Raw genomic sequence first — 22,643 nt, forward strand, 5'->3', positions numbered from 1 at the left:
GAAAATTGGCTGTACTTTGTTGTGCGGTGAGATAAGTCATTACAACTTGGCATTGAATAGCCTCATAGATTTGCCTGTTGAATTCTCTAGCACAGGCATTCTAATGGTGAGAGAGGGGTTTTTGTAGGAGACTACAGAAAATCTTTAACTGGAACCTGCTATTGGTTGAAGTGGCTTTCCATGTGGTGTCTGTAGAAATGAGACACCTTGTAAAGCTGAAAAGGGGAAGCCCCCACCTGATCTTTCTGGTCTGGTCTGTTCTGTAACTTTCTCCCCTTGGAACTGGACAACTTTGAGTCATTAAAAATGCTCCAGTTTTATTGTTGCCACTCCGACAGAGAACAAAGCTGCAATGGACAGGAAGTACACCCAAAATGTACTCCTAACCAAAGTGAATAGCAATTTTGGAGAACTGAGCAGGGGAAGGGGAGAAAGGCAGTTTTCATGATACGCAGGTTGTGTTAATGTGTTACATCATGGAAGTATATGTGTTGTGTGTGAAAACAACGTTTTCTTGGAGGCTTTCTCTGTAGATAAGCGACAACGTGCATATAACATCCCTTGCCGAGCTCTGGTGCCCATCTGGGAGAGATGGGCTAACTCACATTCACATCCTGTTAGGACAGATCACTGCTCGAGGGCAAAGGAGCGACAAGAATCAGTTTCACCACTTAGGTAGATCTATTCCATGACAGTTTACAGTTGCCTGAACTGTACGTGGCTGAATACACACACTGTGTCCATCTGTGCTTTTCACTTTTGTGCTGTACTTGGAGCTCCCTGGAAACACCAGAGATTCTTTACAGAAGGTTTGCAGTTTGCCTCTCATATCCACATCCCGTCAATCATATGGTGCTGGCCCCTAAGCTGCAGTCAGGGCCATGTTTTGTACTGGTTGTTTGAAAATATATGGACTTTAAAAATACCGCACTAGTGCTTGGCCCAGGATTCCTGCTAGTGCTCTTGGTTCACAATACTTACTATCCCTCCAAAGCCAACAATCTACATTTGGCAGGATTTCTCCAGTAGCTTTGAAACACCATCTGTGCGAGAGGCATCTAACTCTAGGAATTTGAAGTTGCTTGCCACTACCTTAGTCTCCCTAAAGAGATGCCTTCTTGCCGTGCCCCGCTTGTTAAAACAGCTTCTAGACTTTCCAGGAAAGGAAAGAGGCTACAGAATGCTCAACTGTGGTGCATAGCTCAAGTAGAAAGCCTGCTCAGTAGGCCCCAGAATGTGACGCCCAGCTGGCTACAGCCAACCTAACAATATCTTCATCCTGTGATGGCCAATGTAGCGTGGGTAGCTATGTATTACAATGTGGCAGGCATTTTGGGCAACATTTTAGCAGCCAGTATGAACCACACTGACCCAACCAGGGCCAATATGAAATCATGAAAAAAAACACACATATCGCAGCACACTAGCTAGCTTGTGTGTGGTAACAAAGTTACAAGTGTCAAACCTATTACAATCCTATGAAGCGTGCCTTGATTACTTTGTCCTTGATACCCAAGGTACACAACAGCAGTAAGATGGTGGTATCTATTGAAACGTTTTCGGTCCACGGGTTTCTTACTGGTGCGCCATCTGCTTTCCTTCTGTCTGCAGTCGCTTTTATGGGTTTTCACTTCTGGCCTGCACCAGTTGGGGTGTCGTGTTTGTTTCTTGGGGTTGGTGGGTTTGCTTGGCGCAACTTCGTCAGTGCTTGCCCTAACCCAGTTTGCTAATTTTTCAGCCACTTGTTCGCTGCCTTTAAAGGTGTTGGGAAAGCGGGAGTTGAAGGAATTGGTCCATTGTTGCTCCAATACCTTTAACCAGCTGTGCCATGTTTTATTTGTAGAGGAGGCGGGGTATTGGGGGGGTTCCAAGATGATGAAATGGACGCAGTGGTGATCGGTCCAGGTGAGCTCATTGGTGTGGGTGTATGTTAATCTGAGGTTGGCTGAAAAGATGGGGTCGAGCGTGTGTTCTGCAGTGTGGGTGGGGTCGGTGACAAGCTGCGTGAGTCTGAGGTTAGCCATGCTTTCTAGGTCAGCCGTGTTGGCATTGTCGGTGTTCTCAAGGGGAATGCTGAGGTCTCCTAGGAATATGCACAGATTCAAGTCGATGGCAAAAAGGGCGATTAAGTGGAGGTTTGCTTTGCAGAAGGCACGGGAGGATTCTGGAGGTCTGTAGGGGAGGGTGCCTCTGAAGGAAGTGGAGGTGCTCCATGAAGAGGGTGGAGTCGTCTGTGGTTGTTTAGCATTCGAGATTCTGTTTGTAGATTATGACAATGCCTCTGTTGTTTCTGTTGGATCGATCCCAGTGCACTATCTTGTATCCTTCGGAGGTGGCAGTGGCGATGTCCAGAGCGGATGCGGTGAGCAGACATGTTTCTGTGATGAAAACTGCGTCTGGGGGGTGGGCAGTAATAGTGTCCCAGATTTCCGTGGTGTGTTTTCCGATAGAGCATGCATTGATCAGCAGGCAGTTGATCTTTCTGGAGGAGTTGCCGATGGCCTTGTTGTTGGGTGTGTGTGTGATGCGGTGTGGCTGATTGGAGCGGTGTGGGTGGTATCCCCGAGCGGCAGATGATCTTAGGTCACGTCGAGGGATATGCCATATAAAGGTCTTCTGAAAGTAGAGAGGACCAGTTCCATGCATTGCTTTGCATACACGAAACCTTAAATTTGACCCTTTAACCAACAGTAATCCAGTGAAGGTTATGAATATTCTTCAAAGTGGAGCAAAATTTAGGAATTTTTAGAAGCAGGCGGGATGTCGCATTCTGCACGGACTGCAATTTAGATTGGAGACTTTTGTGGATTCCCACATAAAGAACGTTACAATAGTCCATTTTAAATAGAACCAGCACAACCACAACCATTTTTTACTTGTGTGAAGAAATAAAAGGAAAAACCTTTTAAAGTATCTTCAATAGATAGAAACAAGAAGATGCGATATGGTTAATCTGTTCAGAAAAACAGAGTTGGCCATCAAATATGACCGCAAGGTTTTGCCCTTTCTGGACTGGGGATGGAAGGGGATCTAGATTAACAGGGCACCAAGAGTCACTTAAAAAGGAAAAATAATTCCCAAAGAGTATCACCTCACTTTTCTCTGTTTTTAATGTAAGACAGTTTTCCTGCATCCAGATTGTAATGTGTGCCAAGCAGTTGTTAAATTCTTTGGCAACAACGTCGACATCAGATGCAATTGATTCAAATATTTGTGTATCGTTGCCGTAGGATAGAGCCAAAAAACCATGTGATTGAATAAGTTTTGCTAAGGGGGTGAGATCGATGTTAAAAAACGTAGGGGATAACGATGATCACTGAGAATGGTCAAATACAAGGCAAGACAAATCTGAACATTGCCTTACACTTGAGAACAGACTAGACCTAGTCATCCATGTTCACTTGTTTGCAGGACAGCTCTTTCTGTTCTAGAATAAGAGAATGGCCAGAAGCGTCAGGAGACGAAGCTCTAAGGTTCTGCACTGTGTTGTTTTAACCTATTTCCCCTTTGAGCATCTGATGGTGTCTCCTCCCCTCACAGGAATATGTGTTCTACACTAGGTGATTTTAATACGGATTTAAAACATGTCACGGTCTGTATTTGTATCTGTCTTCCCATATATACCTCCAGTTTGACATTAAAAATGACCCTCTATGCCAGTCTAATGAAGCTATGTAGGGGAGAACTAGATCCAGTACTCTTGGGAGGTGCTGGATGGGCTGCACCAAGAGAGTAGTGGTGCTGTCCTGGAATGGAAGAAAAGCACAAGATGTATGGAGGACATTACAAGGTAAGCCTACCCAGGAGCCACAAGGACCCGAAAGCAGATGACCTTGATTAAATCTGTATGACATGAAGACCTATGGTGTATGTGGGCCACAGATGCTACCTGTTGGTGAGCTTGCACTGCCCCTTTGCCTGTCAAATCAGGTGAGATCTATAGTGTACTGTTTTTAGTCTGACAGATTTTGCAATCTGCCTGTGTCCCTGGAGTCCAGTTGGCTGCAGCTGATTGACGTGATTCCAGGACCATTTTGAGCATCGCCCTGTGACACACAGTTCCAGGGGCATCAACATGTAAAGGTATGCAGGGGCTCCAACCCAAACAGGTGCTTCCTCAATTGATGCTGGAGGTGGCACCAAAACAGTTTAATCTTGAAACACTGAACTATAATGTTTCTCATCTCTGGTGAGCCCACTGCGGTTGCCAGACCAAATTTCGAACATCCAGGGTTCCCACCATGAACACCTGCTACTTCATCTGGTCCATTCTAAATTTTGTTGGGTGCCTTATCCACTAGACCCTTGTTGCCCTTTTCAATGGATGCTAGAAACTTTGGACCAGTTCCTCTCTTACATTATGTCCGCTGGCAATTTCAACTCAGTTGTCAGTGGTTGGGGTCTTGCCAGAATCTCCGCACTATGGGCTGAGAACTCTGAGTTAACACTACCTTGACTTCGAGAATGTCTTAACTGTTTGACTTGGAGAGTCATATTTACAAAGGGAGAAAGCGGGTAATTCCACTGTGGGGAAATATCATATGGCACCCTGGGGCACCAGTGGTAATTATCAATACATACTTTCCTCAAACGTTCTGCATGTAGCCTAGGCTTAATTACACTACTAAGTTGTAATACCATCTGCCCAGTAGATGGTTCAAGCCTGGCCCTCTACATTCACAGATTGATTATGGTGTTGCACAGTTATAAAGCAGCGTTATGAACACATTGATTCTTTTCCCAAGGAATCAGAATTTCACTGGAATCAGAGAATTAACATTTCTAACATTTTTGCAAATCTCATACAGAACCAGGTTAGTAGAAGCCAATGTCAAGGGATATAGAGATAACAAAATAAAAAAAAATATTTTTATAGATTTCCAGACCACTTTGACATCTTAAGCTAGAGGGCAAGCAGTGTGGGAGCATGGTAGCTCTAAAGGGGAGCACAATCTGCTTAGCATCAGGCTATTTAATTAGACTTGGGCAGGATGCCTAAAGGCACCTGTTCATCCGGCCGGCAGCAACTGTAGAACTGCTGGCATTTGTACCATGATTAGAAGCTCCCAAGGAAGTCATTTGGAAATCTAGACATACTTCCTTCAAAATATTACTGGTTGGATCCCGAAACAAGAGCTGGATCTAAAGTGAGACACCTCAGCATTGTTTTTAAACTTAAACAAGTCTCTTCTACCATGTCCACCTCTCTTTAAAGAGTGAACTACTGCTATTTACTCTATTCAAAATGTAGAATACTGGAAAGGACCCACTGTTGGAGAAGGAAAACCAGTGACAAAGGCTTTCTATTTTTATTCTACTATCAAGATTAAAATGCAATTCACTCTTATCCCTTTAGGCTACAGGAGCTTATACTAGTCACCTCAACATGGAGTTGAAACATTACCATGGCAGACTCCCAAGTCAGAAGAAAAAGTAGCTAACATTTTATTTCCTCACCAAATGGACAAAATGTGACTCTGCCAAAGCGTAACTAACACTAAGCCTTCTAGTGCCTATAGAGGCTCTGAAAAGGGGTGGTACATAATATTTGAACGAACATACTAGGGGAACTGAAACTAAAAACGTTTACAATTTTTGAAGCCTGGTCTGAAAAGCATAGCAAAGGTAAAATAAGGAAGGCAATGGGGAATAAAAGACAGAAATATTTATATAGCATTTGTTTACAATTTAAACTTTAGCTGCAGTTCAAACAATATGATCTTACTCTGCACTGAGAAGAAATAAAAGAATTGAGCTGACAGGAGCTGTGAAGTGGCAGCAAGCAGTGATTGAGAAGGGAACAAATCATTCTGGGCTTCTTACAGATTAAGATTTCAAGTATTTTAAAGCTTCGATACTATCTCTCTTAAAGAATACGAGCCTGGATCCTACGGATCCCAACAGCTGATGTCCCATGTCCAGACTTCCCTTTCCTGCAAAAATTATCGAAAAAGCCCTAAATATCAAACTGGCTAGTTTCATTCAACAGCATGATCTCTTAGATCACACCAAGTTTGGGTTTAGAAGCTGTCATTACACTGAGACCGCATTTATAACAGACACAGAGGAGATAAGATATATCCAGGATAACGGAGGATGCGCTGCGCTTATACTGCTAGATCTTTCTGCGGCATTTGACACCGTCAATCTTGCTCTCCTGATTGACCGCTTGGCTCATTTTGGAATTAGAGGTGTTGCTCTCTCCCTTTTAAAATCTTTTTTGAGTGACCGAGAACAGATTGTGTCTTTAAAAGAGCTTGAATTCAGGTCCTTCTCATTGCCATGTGGAGTGCTGCAGCAGTCCTCATAGAACCCAACACTATTCAACTTATCTGATCTGATCATTTGGGTTTTCCCTTGTATCATATGCAGATGATATTCAGATTGTGGAGTCCTAATCCCTTTAACAACACTGTACTTATACTCCATGATTGCATGTTGGCCATAGAGGACTGGGTGGACATAAATAGTCAAACTGAATTCCAGCAAGACGGAGGTCCTCCTTTTCGGCAAGGACACCACCTTTTGGACACCCTCCTGCTGGCCACAAAATCTAGGGCTCCTACCATCTCCTGTTAAAAAAGTCCAAAATCTTGGCGTCCTTATGGACAACAAACTTAACTTTGGTGACCATGGACAATTACCTCAAGGACTAGCACAAACGGTACCTGCCAAAGAGGCCCCTTCGTTCAAGTGCAGCAAAAAACCTCTTGGGGCGGCAGAAGTTTTGTGACAGGGGCTTTAAAACTTTGGAACTTCCTGCCACTGCATATTAAATCTCAGACAAACTGGCTTTCCTTCCGCAAGTCATTAAAGATATGGCCTTTTACCTATTAACCTAGCTTACGCTCCAATACTCTGCAGCACCTTCACACCTCAGGGCAACTGTTTGTGCTCTATAAAATTATTTAACATATAATAACACCTGCACTCCAGTGTTGTGCAATGAGAGGACTGAAGCGTGAACCAGTTCGACGCTGCAACACAGAACATCTTTGTGATCTTAAAGAAGTTTTTGTGAAGTAATCAAGGTTTTACAAGAGCTTTGCTGACAATACTCAGAATGAATTTAAAAAAACACCAAACAAGTGAGACTTTTAAAAAATATTACATAAGATGAAAGGGGTAATGCAACTAAGGAAAGTAAAACTACCATCTGTACAGACACTTAACAAATAACTCACATTATCCGCAATCAGGGGAGCAGGTGACTTGCAGTAATATGTCAAGAAGCGGGCCACCTCTTCCCTTACACTGCAAGGAAATCAAAAAGACAGGTGTGAGGAGCACATGTGATTCTCTTCATTGCTAGAACTTTAAATAAGATGTTTTTTTAAACACTGTCTCTGGTTTGATAGACAATCCTCCCAAATTAGCTGACAGACTGGGATAAACTTAACACAGACATTCACTTGCCTGACCTGCTACCCAAGTAGTGTAACCAGACAGATGTTCATAACAGTCTTTATTTTGTAATTACTGAGCTCTAGAGGCTGCTCTATAGACCCTGGTATCAATCTACAACGGGCCAATGGACAACAGACGGTTGATAAACCAAACAATCAGAAAATTAGGACAAGTTCAACTCTTTTAGTTTAAAACAGATACATGGAAATATTATTAGTCATCATTTGTTGTATATTAACTTTTTTGTTATAATTTTATAACAAAGGAATTACGTCGTCTCCACTGTAGGCAGGTGGAGTATTATGTCCTGTGGTTGGTTGGGCCTCACAATGAAATACTATCACAACAACTGCACCAAGATGGCCGCCGAGTAGGAGCCTCTGGAGGAGCTCCCGGTTTGGAGATTACCAATTTGGTATATATCCCTGTTTAAACTGTCTCACCGGCCCTCTTCTCCACCTGCCCCCGGACTGAACTGAGAACCGTGGCTGAAACACAGCGATGGAGCCGATTTGACTTCCAACTCACAGGCTGCTCAGGTCCGTGCTTGCCCTGCCTGGTCTCCAGCTGCCGGGACCAGTTCCGTTGCGGTGGGACTGTTATTTCAACGCAGCGAGCCGTGGCTCTGCCACTGCTGGCTCTCCATTTCCCGCGCTGCCTGCCTCCAGAGTTTCGGAGCCCCCTGGTGCCTGTGGTTGACCCTCCAGGCAGGAGACTTTTGCAGGGACTCTCCCGCTGCACGAAGGATACGGTCCCTTGTTCCTGCCTGCTGCCAGCGATCTCCGGCAATATGAGCCTGAGGAATGTTCGTCAGCTGCACCGGGTCAGGGGATCCTTCTCCTCCACACGGAAGGTCTGTCAGATCGCCAATGCCTTCGAGGGTACTTGGGGTACTGGATCCATATTGCTGTTGACGCCATTTTGCGTGCGACCAACGTTGATGCCCTCTGACCTCCCCGGAGCCCCGGCGGCCTGGCAGCGGTCTCCGCCCTCACTTGAGGATTTTCCTCCGCGCCGTTTGATTGCTTATGAGGCGTGTTGCAGACACTTTGCTAGGCATCTCAACCCTGGTGCTTGAGCTCAGTATCTGAGTGTATTACAACTCTTTAAAATGGTGGCAATATGAGGACATCGTGACCACTTTACCCTGATTCTCTATGACGGCACTTCAATGACATCGTGAGTAGTTTTCCACACTATCGAGACTTGCAAATCCTGGTAAATATTTAAAGCAATCTCGAGCAATGGGTACCGGCTGTTTCCAACTCCAAGGTTAGAATCCCTTGCCTGACCCCAAGATGGCTGCCACAGTTTTCCCTACCACCGGACTTCGACCAGGCCTTGAACACATCCCCCATCGGCCTAAATGGCAGCCCCAGCTCCTTCTCTGGTTTGTTTTTACTGCCTCCCCCCCACCTCCTTCTTTTACCTCTATCCTCTAGTGGGGACACGCTCTTCCACTACTTGACTCTGTTACTGTAGCCCATGTATCTATTCAAAACAGTTTTTCCCAAACGTTGAGACCTGGGCAACATGGCTGATGCCCGGTGGAGTTGCGAGACAACTAATGAGGAGATTGGCCCTGGTTTCCCCCTCGACCGTCACCTACCCAGCCGGACATTGGACACAGTTCTTCCTCGTCTCCCTACTATGGTTCCTCCTCTCCTCCTTTCCTACAAATTCTCTCAACCTCGTTGTTTGTTTACAACACAATTTTTAACTGATGTAACTTGTAACGCAATGCTCCTCTGGTATAGCGCTATGATACCTCCGGGTCTAGCCAGTGCTTTATAAACCCTTTTAGATGTACCTTGTAATGCAACGATCCTCAGCTTAAGCACTCAAATACCTTTGGGTCTAGCCTGTGCTATATAAAGTTCTCAAATCAAATAAACTCAAAACTGTTTTTCCTTAACGCTGAGACCTGAACAACATGGCTGATGCCCGGTGGAGCTGCTAGACAGCTAATGAGGAGATTGGCCCCGGTTTCCCCCTTGACCGTCACCTACCCAGCCGGACATTGGGCACTGTTCCTCCTCGTCTCCTGGCTATTATTCCTTCCTCCCCTCCCTTCTATGATCTCTTGCAATATTGTTTATGTGTACTGTACTTTACTATGCTCTTGTAACTGATGGAACTTTTAACACAACGATCCTAATTGTAAAGCGCTCTGATACCCTCTTGGGTCAAGTTCGCACTATATAAAACTTTATAAATAAATAAATACGCCAAAGATGGTACTTGGATTTACAACAATAAATCCTTAGTTCCGTCCTGGTAGAGTGGCAAAAAGCAGTCAGGCTTTACTAGAGGAACATGTGTCAAGCATTTTAGAACACCAACATGGGCAGTATGTAATTGACAACATAATAGAAATATAACACCAATTTATAAAAATAAAGTATCTGTTAATATTATTTACACATCAAATAAAATAGAAAAGCATACATTTAAATGGAATTTTGGGTTTTAGAAGAAAACATAAGTCACAGCAAGTCAATACTGCAGACGTTTTGCATTGCGGTCAATGAGAAAAAGTGATAGTGAGAATCGGTCATTTATAGATGGAGTTACATGGATCCCACTGAGGGTAAAGGCCATGCGGGACCCTGGACCAGGCCACGACAGTCAGTTCCATTTTACCTGGCCCATGTACCCTGAGTGCAGAGTTTTCCTGACTGTCCTTGGTGGTAAACGGGATCCACGGAGATGGTGTTCGTTCGAGATGCAGTGTCAAATGCAGTTTGCAGGGGACAAGTGCCACTAGTCCAGGGGAGTTGCAGGAGCATTGCCACAGGGACAGAGTATCCCTCTTTTGATTGCGCAAAGTCCTGTTGTCATAGACACAGGACTCTTCTTTGTCCTCTTTGATTCAAGTTGATTCACAGCTGAGATTGTGGTATCAGGGGTGGCTCTTAGATTTAGGGGAGTTAGTAGTGCGGGAGCAAGTAGACAAAGGGCTGCTGGTACCTGCACCTAGTCCGCTCCTGAGGTGATCACATCCAGGGGTGTAGGCCACCTTCTCTACCCACAACCCACTATTTCTACCAATTTTAAAAATGGCAGAGGTCTTCTTTAGCTGGACAGACTAGGCAGGCTACCCTAGGGGTGTGGCTAGCCTTCAATGTGTACACACGTCCTGCATACTAAATTTCCCATCTGCCCATGTGCAAATGTGCGTGGGGCAGGGGGAGGGTTGTTTCCTCATTTGGGAGTCCGCCCTGTTGCATATCAGAGGTAGTGTAGCCTTTGAAGCTCACCGCCTTGATGCACCACTTCACTAGCCTTCCTGGGAGGGAGGAGTTGCGACCTCCTTTCTGCCCAGGCCTTTGTTTCTGACTCCTAGGCGTGAACACACTGCCTAGCAGGAGGTCAGAATCCTGACTTGGCCGCAGCAAGCACGGGCTGCCAGCCAGAGCACAGAGAAGCTGGGCAACAAGATGGGCAAGCTCTGAGGCAGCCACCTGGGGGCAAGCCACATAGCCCTCAATACGTAATTCATGTCAGGGGTGAGAGTGTAAGTTGTTTGATACCAAACTCAACATAATAAGGTGGTACTGTGACATAGGGCATATAGAACTTTGAGAAGATGGAATGTGTTGAGGTCAGGAATGGAATGAAAAGACTGTCAGGCAAAAGACAATTAGCCATAGATTGCAGTTGGATGAGGTGTATTAAATAGCTCAGCTAACCTTTACTGCCAACCGACCGTGTCATCATCGAAAGGACATCACATTTACTTGCAACAAGGATGGGATCAAGTTTGGAATACGATTGGACACCTGAACAAGGCGATACTTATTACAGACATCGTTCTTCTGGACACTCGTGTGAGACAGAGTGACAGTTTTCTGGCATCCACTGCGGGGAGATTGAAAAGCAGGAAGCTATACTGCGGTTTTGGGAAGGTCATGACAGCAGAACAGAAAGTACTGTATTGTGGGTGATTGTGGGCAAGATGGCGGCTGTTCACTCGGCCGAGTGAGCGCTCGTTGCCAACCGTCCGTGTCTTCACCCTGATGCGAAGCGGATCGCCATACGGACATATGGAGACGCATTGTAGAGAAGAATAAGGAGACTGAGTGAGAGAGGAGTGAAGATACCGATATCGTGGAATGCTGTGGGCGCTCCTTACCTCGCTGCGTCTTTCTGTGGCCGGCTCTCCGCGATTGCTGCGATCCCGGTCCTGCGGTGTCTGGTGTGCCCTACGGCGGTCCCTGGTGCTGCGTGGATACACCCTCGGCCTGGCTGGAATACAAGAAGGGATACCGCCGAAGAGCTTGAGAGCAGGGAAGACGCGAGCTGTTGGGGGAAATGCACCGCTACTCAGCAAAGCCGTGGCAAGCGACCAAAACGATCCAAACAAACAACGAGGTGGTTCGACTGCAAAAGATGGTTCAGCAGGCAATGCTGAAGCACAAAAGAAAGTCACCCCTGCAATATTTCTGGCGGCGAAGCGAGGAGGGAAGCAGAATCAAAGCACAGACACCGCTGAGGGGGGAGAGACATTGGAGAACTCTGTTGAGGTGAGCGAGGCGCAAACCGGGGCTACAGCACTAAGTTTGACTGAAATAATGGGAGTAGGGAGGGAGAGATCCGAGGGTTTCTCTGACTGTCTAATAAATAGACAGAGCAGTGGGGGTCTCGTAATAATGAGAGACCCGGATAAATTGGGTGCCCCGGAAATGAGAGTGGTGACAGCAGCTGATGGTGGACTACCCCAGGAGCAGAGAGGAGGCTCTAATGTTGGGTCAGAGACTGAGGCGACCAATATACAAGAGCCAGATATAGACGGTCCTTTCTTTTCATTGTCAGATCACTCGAGCTCTTCGGGGGATGAATCCCTGCAGGTATCCGAGGATCTCCTCAACCTATCAAATAGACACTGAGGTGATACTAGCAGTATATGCTTGGAAGAAGAAACCCCGAGAAGAAGGGATAGAATATATACTACGGGACTATATGTAAGAAAACAGTTCCACAGATATCAGATCAAGCTAGTGGTCAAGTAGATCCAGGCCAGCACTCCGTGGGAAGGGCAGTAGAGCAATCGGGAGGTATTTCCCTAACTCTTATATACGAGACAATGATGGCCCATAGGGAAGAAAGTCGGGCAGAAAGTTTAAAAACACAAGGTGTCTGTAGAAAATTACAGAACTCTGTCCGACGGATGACCAAAACATGCTCTGAAATCGGGGAAAGAATACCGGAAGCAGAAACCCGCATTTCCACCTTAGAGGATGAGATGGTGGTACAGAGGACGACAACCGAGGCATTAACAACGCATAGGGATGACTTATCCTGGAAGATTGAGTACATGGAAAAACGCCTAAGGCGGAACAATTTAAGAATTCTTGGTATACCCGAAGGGGTTGAGGGGGCATTTCCTGAGCTAGCCCAATGGTCCTGGGAAACTGAGATACAGCGGGCCCACAGATTCCCGTTTCAAGTAAAACACAATCAGGCCAATACAAGACCTAGAGCTATATTGATATGTCTCTCTAACTACTTGGCCAGACAGGCACTATTTGACTTAGCTAGGCCAGACAGACAGCGGAAAGCAGTCCTGATTTTTGCCCCACTACTGTGGAAAAACGATGGCAACTTAGACAACTAATTGCGCCTTTTCAAGAGAAGGGGGCACAAGCATTTCTTCTAGCTCCTGCCAAATTAAAAATTATCTATAAAGATAAAACGAGATTTTTCTCCTCTGAATTGAAGGCGAAAGAGTATCTGCAAGAGATTAAGCACTAGGGAAAGAATACATGTAATGATGGTCATATGCAGATACTATAAGTAACAAATTGTTTGCGCTGCAGGGGTGTGGAATTTAATAAAATATCTACTTGTCCATGGGGCAGGTTACTTCATAAATCTACTTGTCCTGTAACAAAATCCACTTGTCCCTTTTGTGCCATGTAATGCAGTGACAAATTATGGCAGTAATACTCTTATATAAGAGCTCCAAAATAGCCTCTCTGAATATGCCAGGGCTCCTTCCATAGCAGAGTATGAATACTAGCAATTCCCTTATGTTGCCACGTTTCTGCAAATCTACATACTGGCGCTGAAGTTAACCCCTTCGGTGCTCATGACGGAATGGTTCCGTCATGACCCACGGTTGAGCTGTGCTCATGACGGAACCATTCCGTCATGACCACACCCGCGCAAGATTCCGTCAGCACAGCGGCGGAATCTGCGCAGCATCGAAGGGGTTAAGCAACAGTTCCAGGGTTGGAATGCCCTTTTGAGTCTGTGCAAACCTACTAACTTACATGTTTTAAGGGTTTTCACCAACTCCTCTCTAATATTTTCCCATACTGAGAAAGGTTGGATATTTACTCCTGACAATGGCAGGCATAAAACTTCTTCCTGGGTTGGGAAAAAAGTGGTTGGAGGGGACGTAAACTTGCAAACGCTCAGATTTTCGCATGAGCAAATCTACACATGCATATTTGCTCATGCTAAAATTCAGTCCACAAATATTTTCTAGGAGTACTATTTTTTGGCCCACTTCTGTAAAGTCTTGTGAATTCAGGAAAGTCGTATATCTGCACTTAATGCAAGGACATAAGTGCACTTTTGAGACTTTACTTAATAATTGGCCCCCTAATTAGGTCTGGCGTTAATCATGGCATGTTGTGTTTATTAAAATGTCTCTCTCTGTCAGTTGGCTGGGTTCACTGTGAATGACAGGATTCTGTTCTTTCACAAGGAGAATAATTGACACACAGTCGTTTTGTTCAGTGCCAGGAACTACTGTGACAGTGTGTGCTTTTTGAGACCGAAACAATTTTTGCTTTTGCCAATGTTTGTTATAATGATGAGGGCCCAGCAGCACCCACACCAATAAGGTTTTACAAAAAACATGCCAAAACAAGTCACGCATTGATAAAACCAAAAGACTGACCAACAATTTCAGACCTATTGGCTTTACCAATGCTTGTTTATTTTTATGTTTTCCATAATCTTATTAAAACTGGTTACAGTGATTTTCCATTATGAATATTTTTGGGAAATACTAGCATGCATCAACACATTTTACTAAATGATGCTGCAGAAAAACGTTACCTAAAATGTTACAGTAGTTTAGCTAAATGTTTTTGCTTTTTTTGTGAACATTTTGTGTTGAAAGCAAAGAATAATCAATCTTGCTTTTAAGCGTCTCCATATATTTGCATCTAATCAGAGAGCATTCTGGGAGCAGTATGCATAGCCGTGCTAAACAATGAAAGCGTGTGCACCCATTTTTATACTTTAACCACTGTCAGTAGTAGTCTGAGCTTACAACATGTACTTAGATCGCTCACCCTAAAAATAAAGGTTTTGCATTTATGAACCATAAATACAAGTTTGAACAGTGTTAAAACATGGACACATATTACCTTAACTGCAGGCAATGCTTTCCCTGATCCATCATGTGGGACTATAAACTGGCAGTCAAAGGGTTTGTGATGTAGGGGGTTAATACACATGGAAACTTGTTGCCCTTGACCCCAAACAATATGTCCCGGGCGTCGGGCTATAGGAATTCCACATCCCTGCGCTGCTTCTCTAAGATAACTGAGTGTGAATTGTTTTTTTCTGTATGTCTATGTAATTTCCCCTACAATCTTTAAAGGGTGTTTTTTTAAGTGTGTTACATACGGGTGAGACAAAGGTAGAATGCATCGGGGGACACGGGGGTAGGGGTGGCAGCGAGGCTATCCATCACTGTGGACCGTGGGGTCTATTAGCCTACATGTTGGGGAAGGGGGAGGTGGCTTCCACTGGCAGGGGAGGCAGGACAGGAGAGGGGGGCGGTTTCCAAGGTTTGGGGTGGAGGGAGGCTGCCAGAGGGGGGGTGTGTGTGGGGGTAAAATTGGTAAAAAAAGCCAGTAGCCGTTTTAGGATTCCTGAAGAAAAGATAGAAAGAGTCAGCCAAGAAGGGCAGGAAAGGCTATATATTGCCCCAAACCAGGTCGATGGCAGGTTTAACAGTGTGCACATTTAATGTGCGGGCCTCAACGATAGGGGGAAGCGGCAAAGAGTAGCCTACGGAATAAGGAACATGTCACCCGATATAGTTTGTATCCAAGAGACACATGTCCCTTGGAACAAACACAACTATTTGAGAGAGCTTGGTTTGGAGATGCAGGTGTGTATCACACAAGGGACCACTACTCGTGGGGTCGCTATACTGTCCAAAAAGGGTCTTTTAAAAACGACTAAAACAGCTGCAGTTAAAAATGGGCGATGGGACATGATGGAATGTATTGTGGCTAATAAGAATTGCACAATATGTTCTGTCTACGGTTTCAATCATGATGATGAGCAAGTTATGGAACATCTCAATATGGAATTAGCTAATTGGGCAACTCCAGTGATTTTGACTGGCGATTTTAATATTCAACGTGAAGAGATCATTAAAGGGCCCGGAGGAGATAAATATGTTGGTAAGAAACCCAAAGTTTATAAAGCTCTACAACAGCTTCTCCATGAACATGGTCTAGTTGATGTATGGCCTAGGCTAAATCACCCCGAACCAGGGTATACGCATTACTCGTGCCCCCACCAAAAGCTCACCAGATTAGATTACTTTTTTATAGCTAAAACGCTCCTAAAAGACGCACAAATATTGATTTATCAACGTATAACGTCGGATCATAATCCAGTCATACTGAAACTTGCAATGTCTGGTTCAACGCGACCTAGAAGTACATTTTCTTTTGACAAAAAACTATTATTAAATGAGGAGTTTGTTGCTCATATTCGTAAATGGGTGACAGAATTTTTGGCTATAAATCGCGGCTCTACTAAATTAGGTACGGTCTGGGATGCAATGAAAGCAGGACTCAGGGGGGAGATACTGGGTTTTGGCCTATGTATACTGAAACAACTCAGACAATATCAGATGCAATTATATGAGGAATTACGTCTTTCAGAATGTAGACTATTCGAGGCAGTACATGATAAGGCAGACATTGCACAGGCACAAACAGAGGTGGCTTGGGGCAAATCTAAGATTAATGAGGAATGGGCTAAAGATATTGCCAAAAAATACCATCTTTTTAGGAAAGACTGCTATGAGTTTGGGGAAACAACAGGCAGATGCCTAGTGAAAAAGATCAGATGCAAGGAGGTTAAGAACACTATAGTGGCAATTGAGGATTTGACAGGGAATACAATAGAAACATCAGAGGGTATCCTAGAGGTGTTTAGAACATTTTACGAGAAGTTGTATTTCGAGGATGATCATAGTATAGATGGTCAGGAGGAGCTATATAAGGACCCTCACAGGATAATCCTGGATGAAGAAGATAAGAGGACATTAGAGGAACCCATATCAATGCAGGAGCTGATAGATGCTGTGGGCTCAATGGCTATGGGAAAAGCTGCAGGGCCTGATAGACTTCCACTAGAAATATATAAGCTATTGCTATCAGAATTTCAGGCAGATATGCTTGCGGTGTGTCGGGAGGCACAAAAATGGGCTGCTCCATTATCCTGGGATGAGGCAAGCATTATTGTGTTTTAAAAAAAAGAAAAGCCTCCTACACTCCCAGGATCATTTAGATCAATATCCTTAATAAACTGCGATTGTAAAATCTACGCAAAAATGTTAGCGGCACGTCTATCGCAGGTTATTAAGGCCCTAGTTTTAGTTCACCAGCATGGGTTTATACCAGGTAGAGACACGGTCAACCATATAAGCAGAGTAACAACATTGCTAGATATTGCCAATACACGTAAGATGCCTTGCGGGGTGATATTATTAGACGCGGAAAAGGCGTTTGACCGTGTCTCATGGGAATTTTTATGGTATACACTTAGGTAGCATGGTGTTGGTGCAGGGTTTATTCGGGCAATTAGGCCAATGTACAAATCCCCAAAGGCACGAATATGTACATTAGGGTTAGAATCAAATCCTTTAACTATATCAAGAGGCACCCGCCAAGGATGCCCCTGCTCCCCCCTGTTATTTGCGATATATATCAACCCGTTCCTAAACCTATTAGAGCATAGATTAAACGAACAACTAGTAGGCACTAGGTTGGAGCGGGTTGATATATTTACTTATGTAGGTGATATTGCAATAGTTTCACCGGATCCTGCAATTACACTGGAGCAGATGGAACAATTGGCAGCAACATTTGGGAGGAGTGCAGGTTATAAATTAAAATTAGCCAATACACAGGTAATCTGTACTGAACAAACACAATTTAGGGACCAGAGAGTTCTAAAGGAGGCCTTATGTTTGGGAATACACTTGAATGCTTGCATAGATACGATGGTTAAAATCAATTGGGAACCTCTTCTTAGCAAGATTAAAAGAGATTTGGATAGGATGGAAAACACTTGTCGTTGCTGGGAAGATGCAATGTCCTCAAAATGAATGTGCTCCCAAAGGTCCTCTATTTTTTTATGGCAGTACCACTTGAAATTACTAGAAAACAATGCAGAGACTACAATCTATCTGCAATAGTTTTCTATGGGCACAAGGGAAGCCCCGGCGAGCACTGAAATTTATGACCCTGCCACAGGATAGAGGGGGATGGGCAGTACCAAACTTCCAATAGTATTATTAGGTTTTTTTATTGCAGCACATTGGAATGTTAATGGTGGGAACTAATGGCGAAAGCCGAGGGGACGTGCCTCATTTATATCAGCTATTATTAGGTGCAAGGACAGAAAGAACATTTTTTTAAATTCTAGAGCCAAGTTATTATAAGAAGACTCGTTTCAAGGTGCTCCAGGCAGCTTATAAGGCTTGGCGCCAAATAAAGAGACAGCTAAATATTGGTAAAATAAACTAGTACATACCCACGGATGCAGCAGCATTACTTCCACCTATTTTTTTAGATGGTATCATGAATAATGGAGAAGCAAAGGTATTACAACCTTGGGCCTGCTGGTAGACAGTAGTGGTGTTTCATTGATGATTAAATATGATCTTCTCAAATCGGATTTTTTCAAATACCTGCAGATCCGGAACTTTTGGTGCAGAAGGAGGGACATCTTATGTTTAGCTGAGAAAAGCAATCTTTTAGAAATTGTGATGGCTCGGGGCAAAATTGGGAATATATATCAGGTACTTATCGATTTACAAAAAGATGATGTTGAGGCACAGAATGATAAATGGAATATGAGAGTGTTGGCAGAAGAGAATATTTTACAAGAATCTATCTACCTAGCCGAAAATGTTTTAATATCCTCTAATTTGAAAGAGCAACAATACAAAACCATGTTCAATTCATACTATACACCGGCTAAAATTGCACGTTGGGGTGGCGTAAATGAGGATAAATGCACTCGATGTGGGGGGGAACAGGCAGATATAGTTCACATGTTTGCTACATGTCCAGATTTGAAGTCATTGATAGATAGGATGCAGACATTTCTAATTGAAGTTACAGGGGCACATATTGAGATAACCCCATTAGTTATGTTGTTGGGGGTTATAGAGGATAAAACGCCCACACATGGAATGTATATATACAGATACTTAATATATATTGCAGTCGCGGTAGCAAGGCTGTGTATAGTCTCATTGTGGCGCCAGAAAGAGCCCCCTACATTTGAAATGTGGAGAGGCAGGCTATTTGCTATCTGTAAACTCGAGACTAGTATATACGCCATTAAAAGCCCACGGTAATGTAAACTTGGTGGGGAGATCTGGGGGGCTCTATCGGAATTTCTGTCACCGGTAACATAAGATCTTAGTTAAGCCCTGTCCGGACGGGAAAGATCCTATCCTCTTTTTCTAATCCGTAAATAGCTATTTTTATAGCCCTATGGGAAGTGTGCCGGATAGTTAGTATGTGTAGATGGAATTTGGATGTAAATAATGCACTGGAGGTCGGGCCTCCCAGAGGGGACGTCAAACAGACAGATACATATTTGGGTTATAATAGTGTATCCAGTAGTATTTTGTTTCATGATGTTATATAGAGCCTTATGTACATCTCTCCCACACTGCTTTTTTTGGTTTTATATGTCTTCATTTCCTGTCATGTTGAACATACCGTGTGTTTCTCTTTTTTGCCTTGTCTTTTTCCTTGTAATGGTTTACTGGCTGAATAAAAAAATTAAAAAATTAAATTCTTTTTTTTTTTTTTTTTTAAGTAAGTACTTTATTGTGGGCTTTGCTCAAGCTCCGGGCAGCCGCTGGGTTTGGTAGAAGGTCAGTGATTGAGTATGCAGGCCGTGTGCACAGATGGTCGCTTGTATAGATGGTCGCGTGCTGAACAGTTGTTGCAGCCAAGTCAGAAATGCTGATGGAGGTGCGCCAAATGATGTGTGTGGCTGCGCTCAGATGATCATCCGGTAGCAGAGTGCTGTGTCTACTCATCACCGGCCTGAGGATCTGCGTACTACGTTGTGGGCGGAGCCTGCCTTTCCTTGCCAGTAACGTCAAATTTGAAGCAGCGCCAGTGCACACTATTTAGTCTACGTGTATTTTCATTGGGTCATATGGATACGGCGGACATTTTGGACCAGGAATGATTTTTCAGCAAAGTTTGGCAGACAATGACAGTTGGGATAACGGTGACATAAACACCCTCATAATTATCTGTGCATTCACTACTCTGAATAATGGTGGTATGCACACCTTTCATTTAATCTAATTTAAGCCCCTTTTCTTTTATCTTTACTGGGGTGTATACGTCTATGTTACACACACTCCAGTACTAGTTTGGTTGTGCAAGTTTAGCATTTTGGTGTTGTGATTTGTCGACAAGGGTGTATAATCAAAAGTGAGCAAACTGTAAATCTAAGGGAAACATGTTGGATGTCACGCCTCCTCCTTTCTTCTCAACATCTCCTGGGAAAATCTTTAATTATATGGTCGAAACGGAAGAAAGTGATTGAAAACTATGCACCCGTGTGCTGTACAAATCTAAGTGCAGAGAGGATGCATACACTCCTGTTACATTGTGTGGTGGTAGAAGGGCAAGATGTGTTCGAAAACTAACCAGAATCGAGCCAAGCTCAGATGCGTAATTTGAATTAAATTAAAATAGCTATGACTAAGTTGGATCTTCATTACTTGCCACAGGTCAGTACCATTCTCGAGAGGTGCCATTTTGGTTTGAGTAGCCAAGGTCTGAATGAGTCTGTTGAGGAATTTGTTACAAGTTTGAGGAAACTAGCTTAGACATGCAAGTTTGGAGGCTCAGTTGAAGAGAGGATTTGGGACCAATTTGTATTACCTTGCAATGGAGACTAGATACATGAGGAGTTGTGGATGAAAGAAGAGCCACCACTGGAAGAGGTTTTGATTATTGCTAAACGTGTTGCACATATGCGGACATGTGTGAAAGAACTCAAGACAGAAAAGGGCTTAAAGTGCTCTAAGAAGGAAAGCGTGGTGGAGGTATTTGCAGTGAAAACACATAAGAGTTTTCCCAAGAAGGTGGAATCAGGAGTGAAATGTGACAAAAAGACTGAAGCAGATTTCAAGGGTATATGTTTCAGATGTGGGCTTGAAGGTCGCAGGGCTAATGATAGGTCTTGTCCAGCCTGGTCCCAGATGTGTTATTACTGTGGTATCTGGGGTCATTTTAGCAAGTGCTGTAGGTACAGGGGAAAGAAAGCATACAGAAGTAAAGAGAGAAAAAGGTATGAAACATGTCAAGAAGTTGTCCTCCAAATAAAAGAGGAGAGTAAAATGCTTCCCTCAGAGATAGTAACCATTGATGATGTACAAGTTTCAATGAAATTTGATTCGTGTTCATGAATCAATTTCGCATCCAATCAAACATTTATGAATACATTTTCTAATGGAAGGAATTATCAGACATGGATGTGAAACCAGGTGGTTATGGAGGTACAAAAATTGAGATGGAAAGGATTATTTCAAGGCTGACATAGGGATTGGTAAGAAACATGCCAGTGAGAAGATATATGTGTTGTGTCAAAGGAATGATTTATTGGGATGGACTCATCAAAAGGAATTGGGCGCAAGTCAGCAGCCCAATAAAATACCTCAAGTTCAGATAGATGAAACTGAACTCAAGAACAGTAAGTTTGTAAGGGAAACCAGTGGTAGATAAAGTCAGGAGGATTCCTATGAATACAAAATCTGCTGTGGAAAGAGAATTAGGAAGACTATGTGAGAGTGGTGTGACTGAACCAGTGGAGGTGGCAGAACGGTTCGCCCCACAGTAGTGGCACATAAGGGTAATGAGGAGCTGCATCTTTATGTGGACTTGTGAGCCCTCAACAGCGATGTGGTGGTAGATAAATTCCCTTTGCCCAATAATGAGGAAATGGTTGCAACTTTCTCTGGAGCAAAGGTATTCACAACTCTGGACTTGGTCTCCGCATATCACCAGATAGAACTAGATAAGGGCTCTCGGGATCTAACAGCCTTTGTAACACCGTTTGGAGTGTATTGTTTCAAAAGGATGCATTTTTACTGATTCCGGCTGCTGCAGTATTCCAGAGGGCCATGATGAGAATCTTGAGAGGAGTACCTGGAGAGAAACGTTATCAGGATGACATTCTGATTTTTGGATCTACGAACATAGAACATGATCACAGAGAGAGGGAGGTGTTATACAGGTTACAGGAAGCTGGACTCACACTGAAAACTGAGAAATGTAAATTTGGAGTGAGTGAAGTCAGTAACTTAGATTTCGGAGACTAGAATAAGACCAAGTACTGAACTGGTGGAAACATCAAGTCCACGGAAGAGCCTAAGTCTAAGAAAGAATTGTCATCCTTCCTCTGCATGGTGGAATACTATAGCAAATGTATTAAAGACTTTGCTAGTAAGACATTTAACATGAGGGAACTGCTAAAGAAGAGTTGAATTTCATTGGGAACAAGGAGTGTGTGGATGAATATACAAGGGTAAAGAATGTATTGTGCAATGCACCTTCATTACAGGCATTTGATCCAACGTATTACACCAAGGAAGTGTGTGTGATGCTAGTGCGAAGGGATCTTTTCATTCAAACCAAAGATGTAAAAATAAAATAGGTAACCTGTGTTACTCCCACGTTAAAAGAAGCGGAATGTAACTATTCTGCTATTGAGAGGGAATCACTTGCTGTTTATAGGTCTGTCAACAGATTCAAACAGTTTTTGAAGGGGGATCAATTTTTAGTTCTGTTTTGGGTACTATCTTGTCACACATCGGGAGATGGATTGTATGACTACAAGAATTTTGTTTAGATGTGCAGTATGTTTCTGGTGCTAGAAACTATGCATCAGACTGTTTGCTATTGACTATTAGTTGATAGTAAGGG

At 43.7% G+C, this 22,643-nt stretch overlaps 1 protein-coding gene across 1 annotated transcript in view; it reads right to left on the bottom strand.

The window, feature by feature from the left end:
- LOC146859709 (1-aminocyclopropane-1-carboxylate synthase-like protein 1) overlaps positions 1–22,643 on the bottom strand; it is a 164,897-nt gene that overhangs the window by 93,636 nt on the left and 48,618 nt on the right. The window contains exon 5 of the mRNA XM_085643455.1: positions 7,185–7,254. Within this exon, the coding sequence (XP_085499581.1) occupies positions 7,185–7,254 (70 nt within the window). The remainder of the gene's footprint in view (positions 1–7,184; positions 7,255–22,643) is intronic.

This window comes from Triturus cristatus, chromosome 3_1, assembly GCF_964204655.1.
Source record: "Triturus cristatus chromosome 3_1, aTriCri1.1, whole genome shotgun sequence".
NCBI classification, from domain to species: domain Eukaryota; kingdom Metazoa; phylum Chordata; class Amphibia; order Caudata; family Salamandridae; genus Triturus; species Triturus cristatus.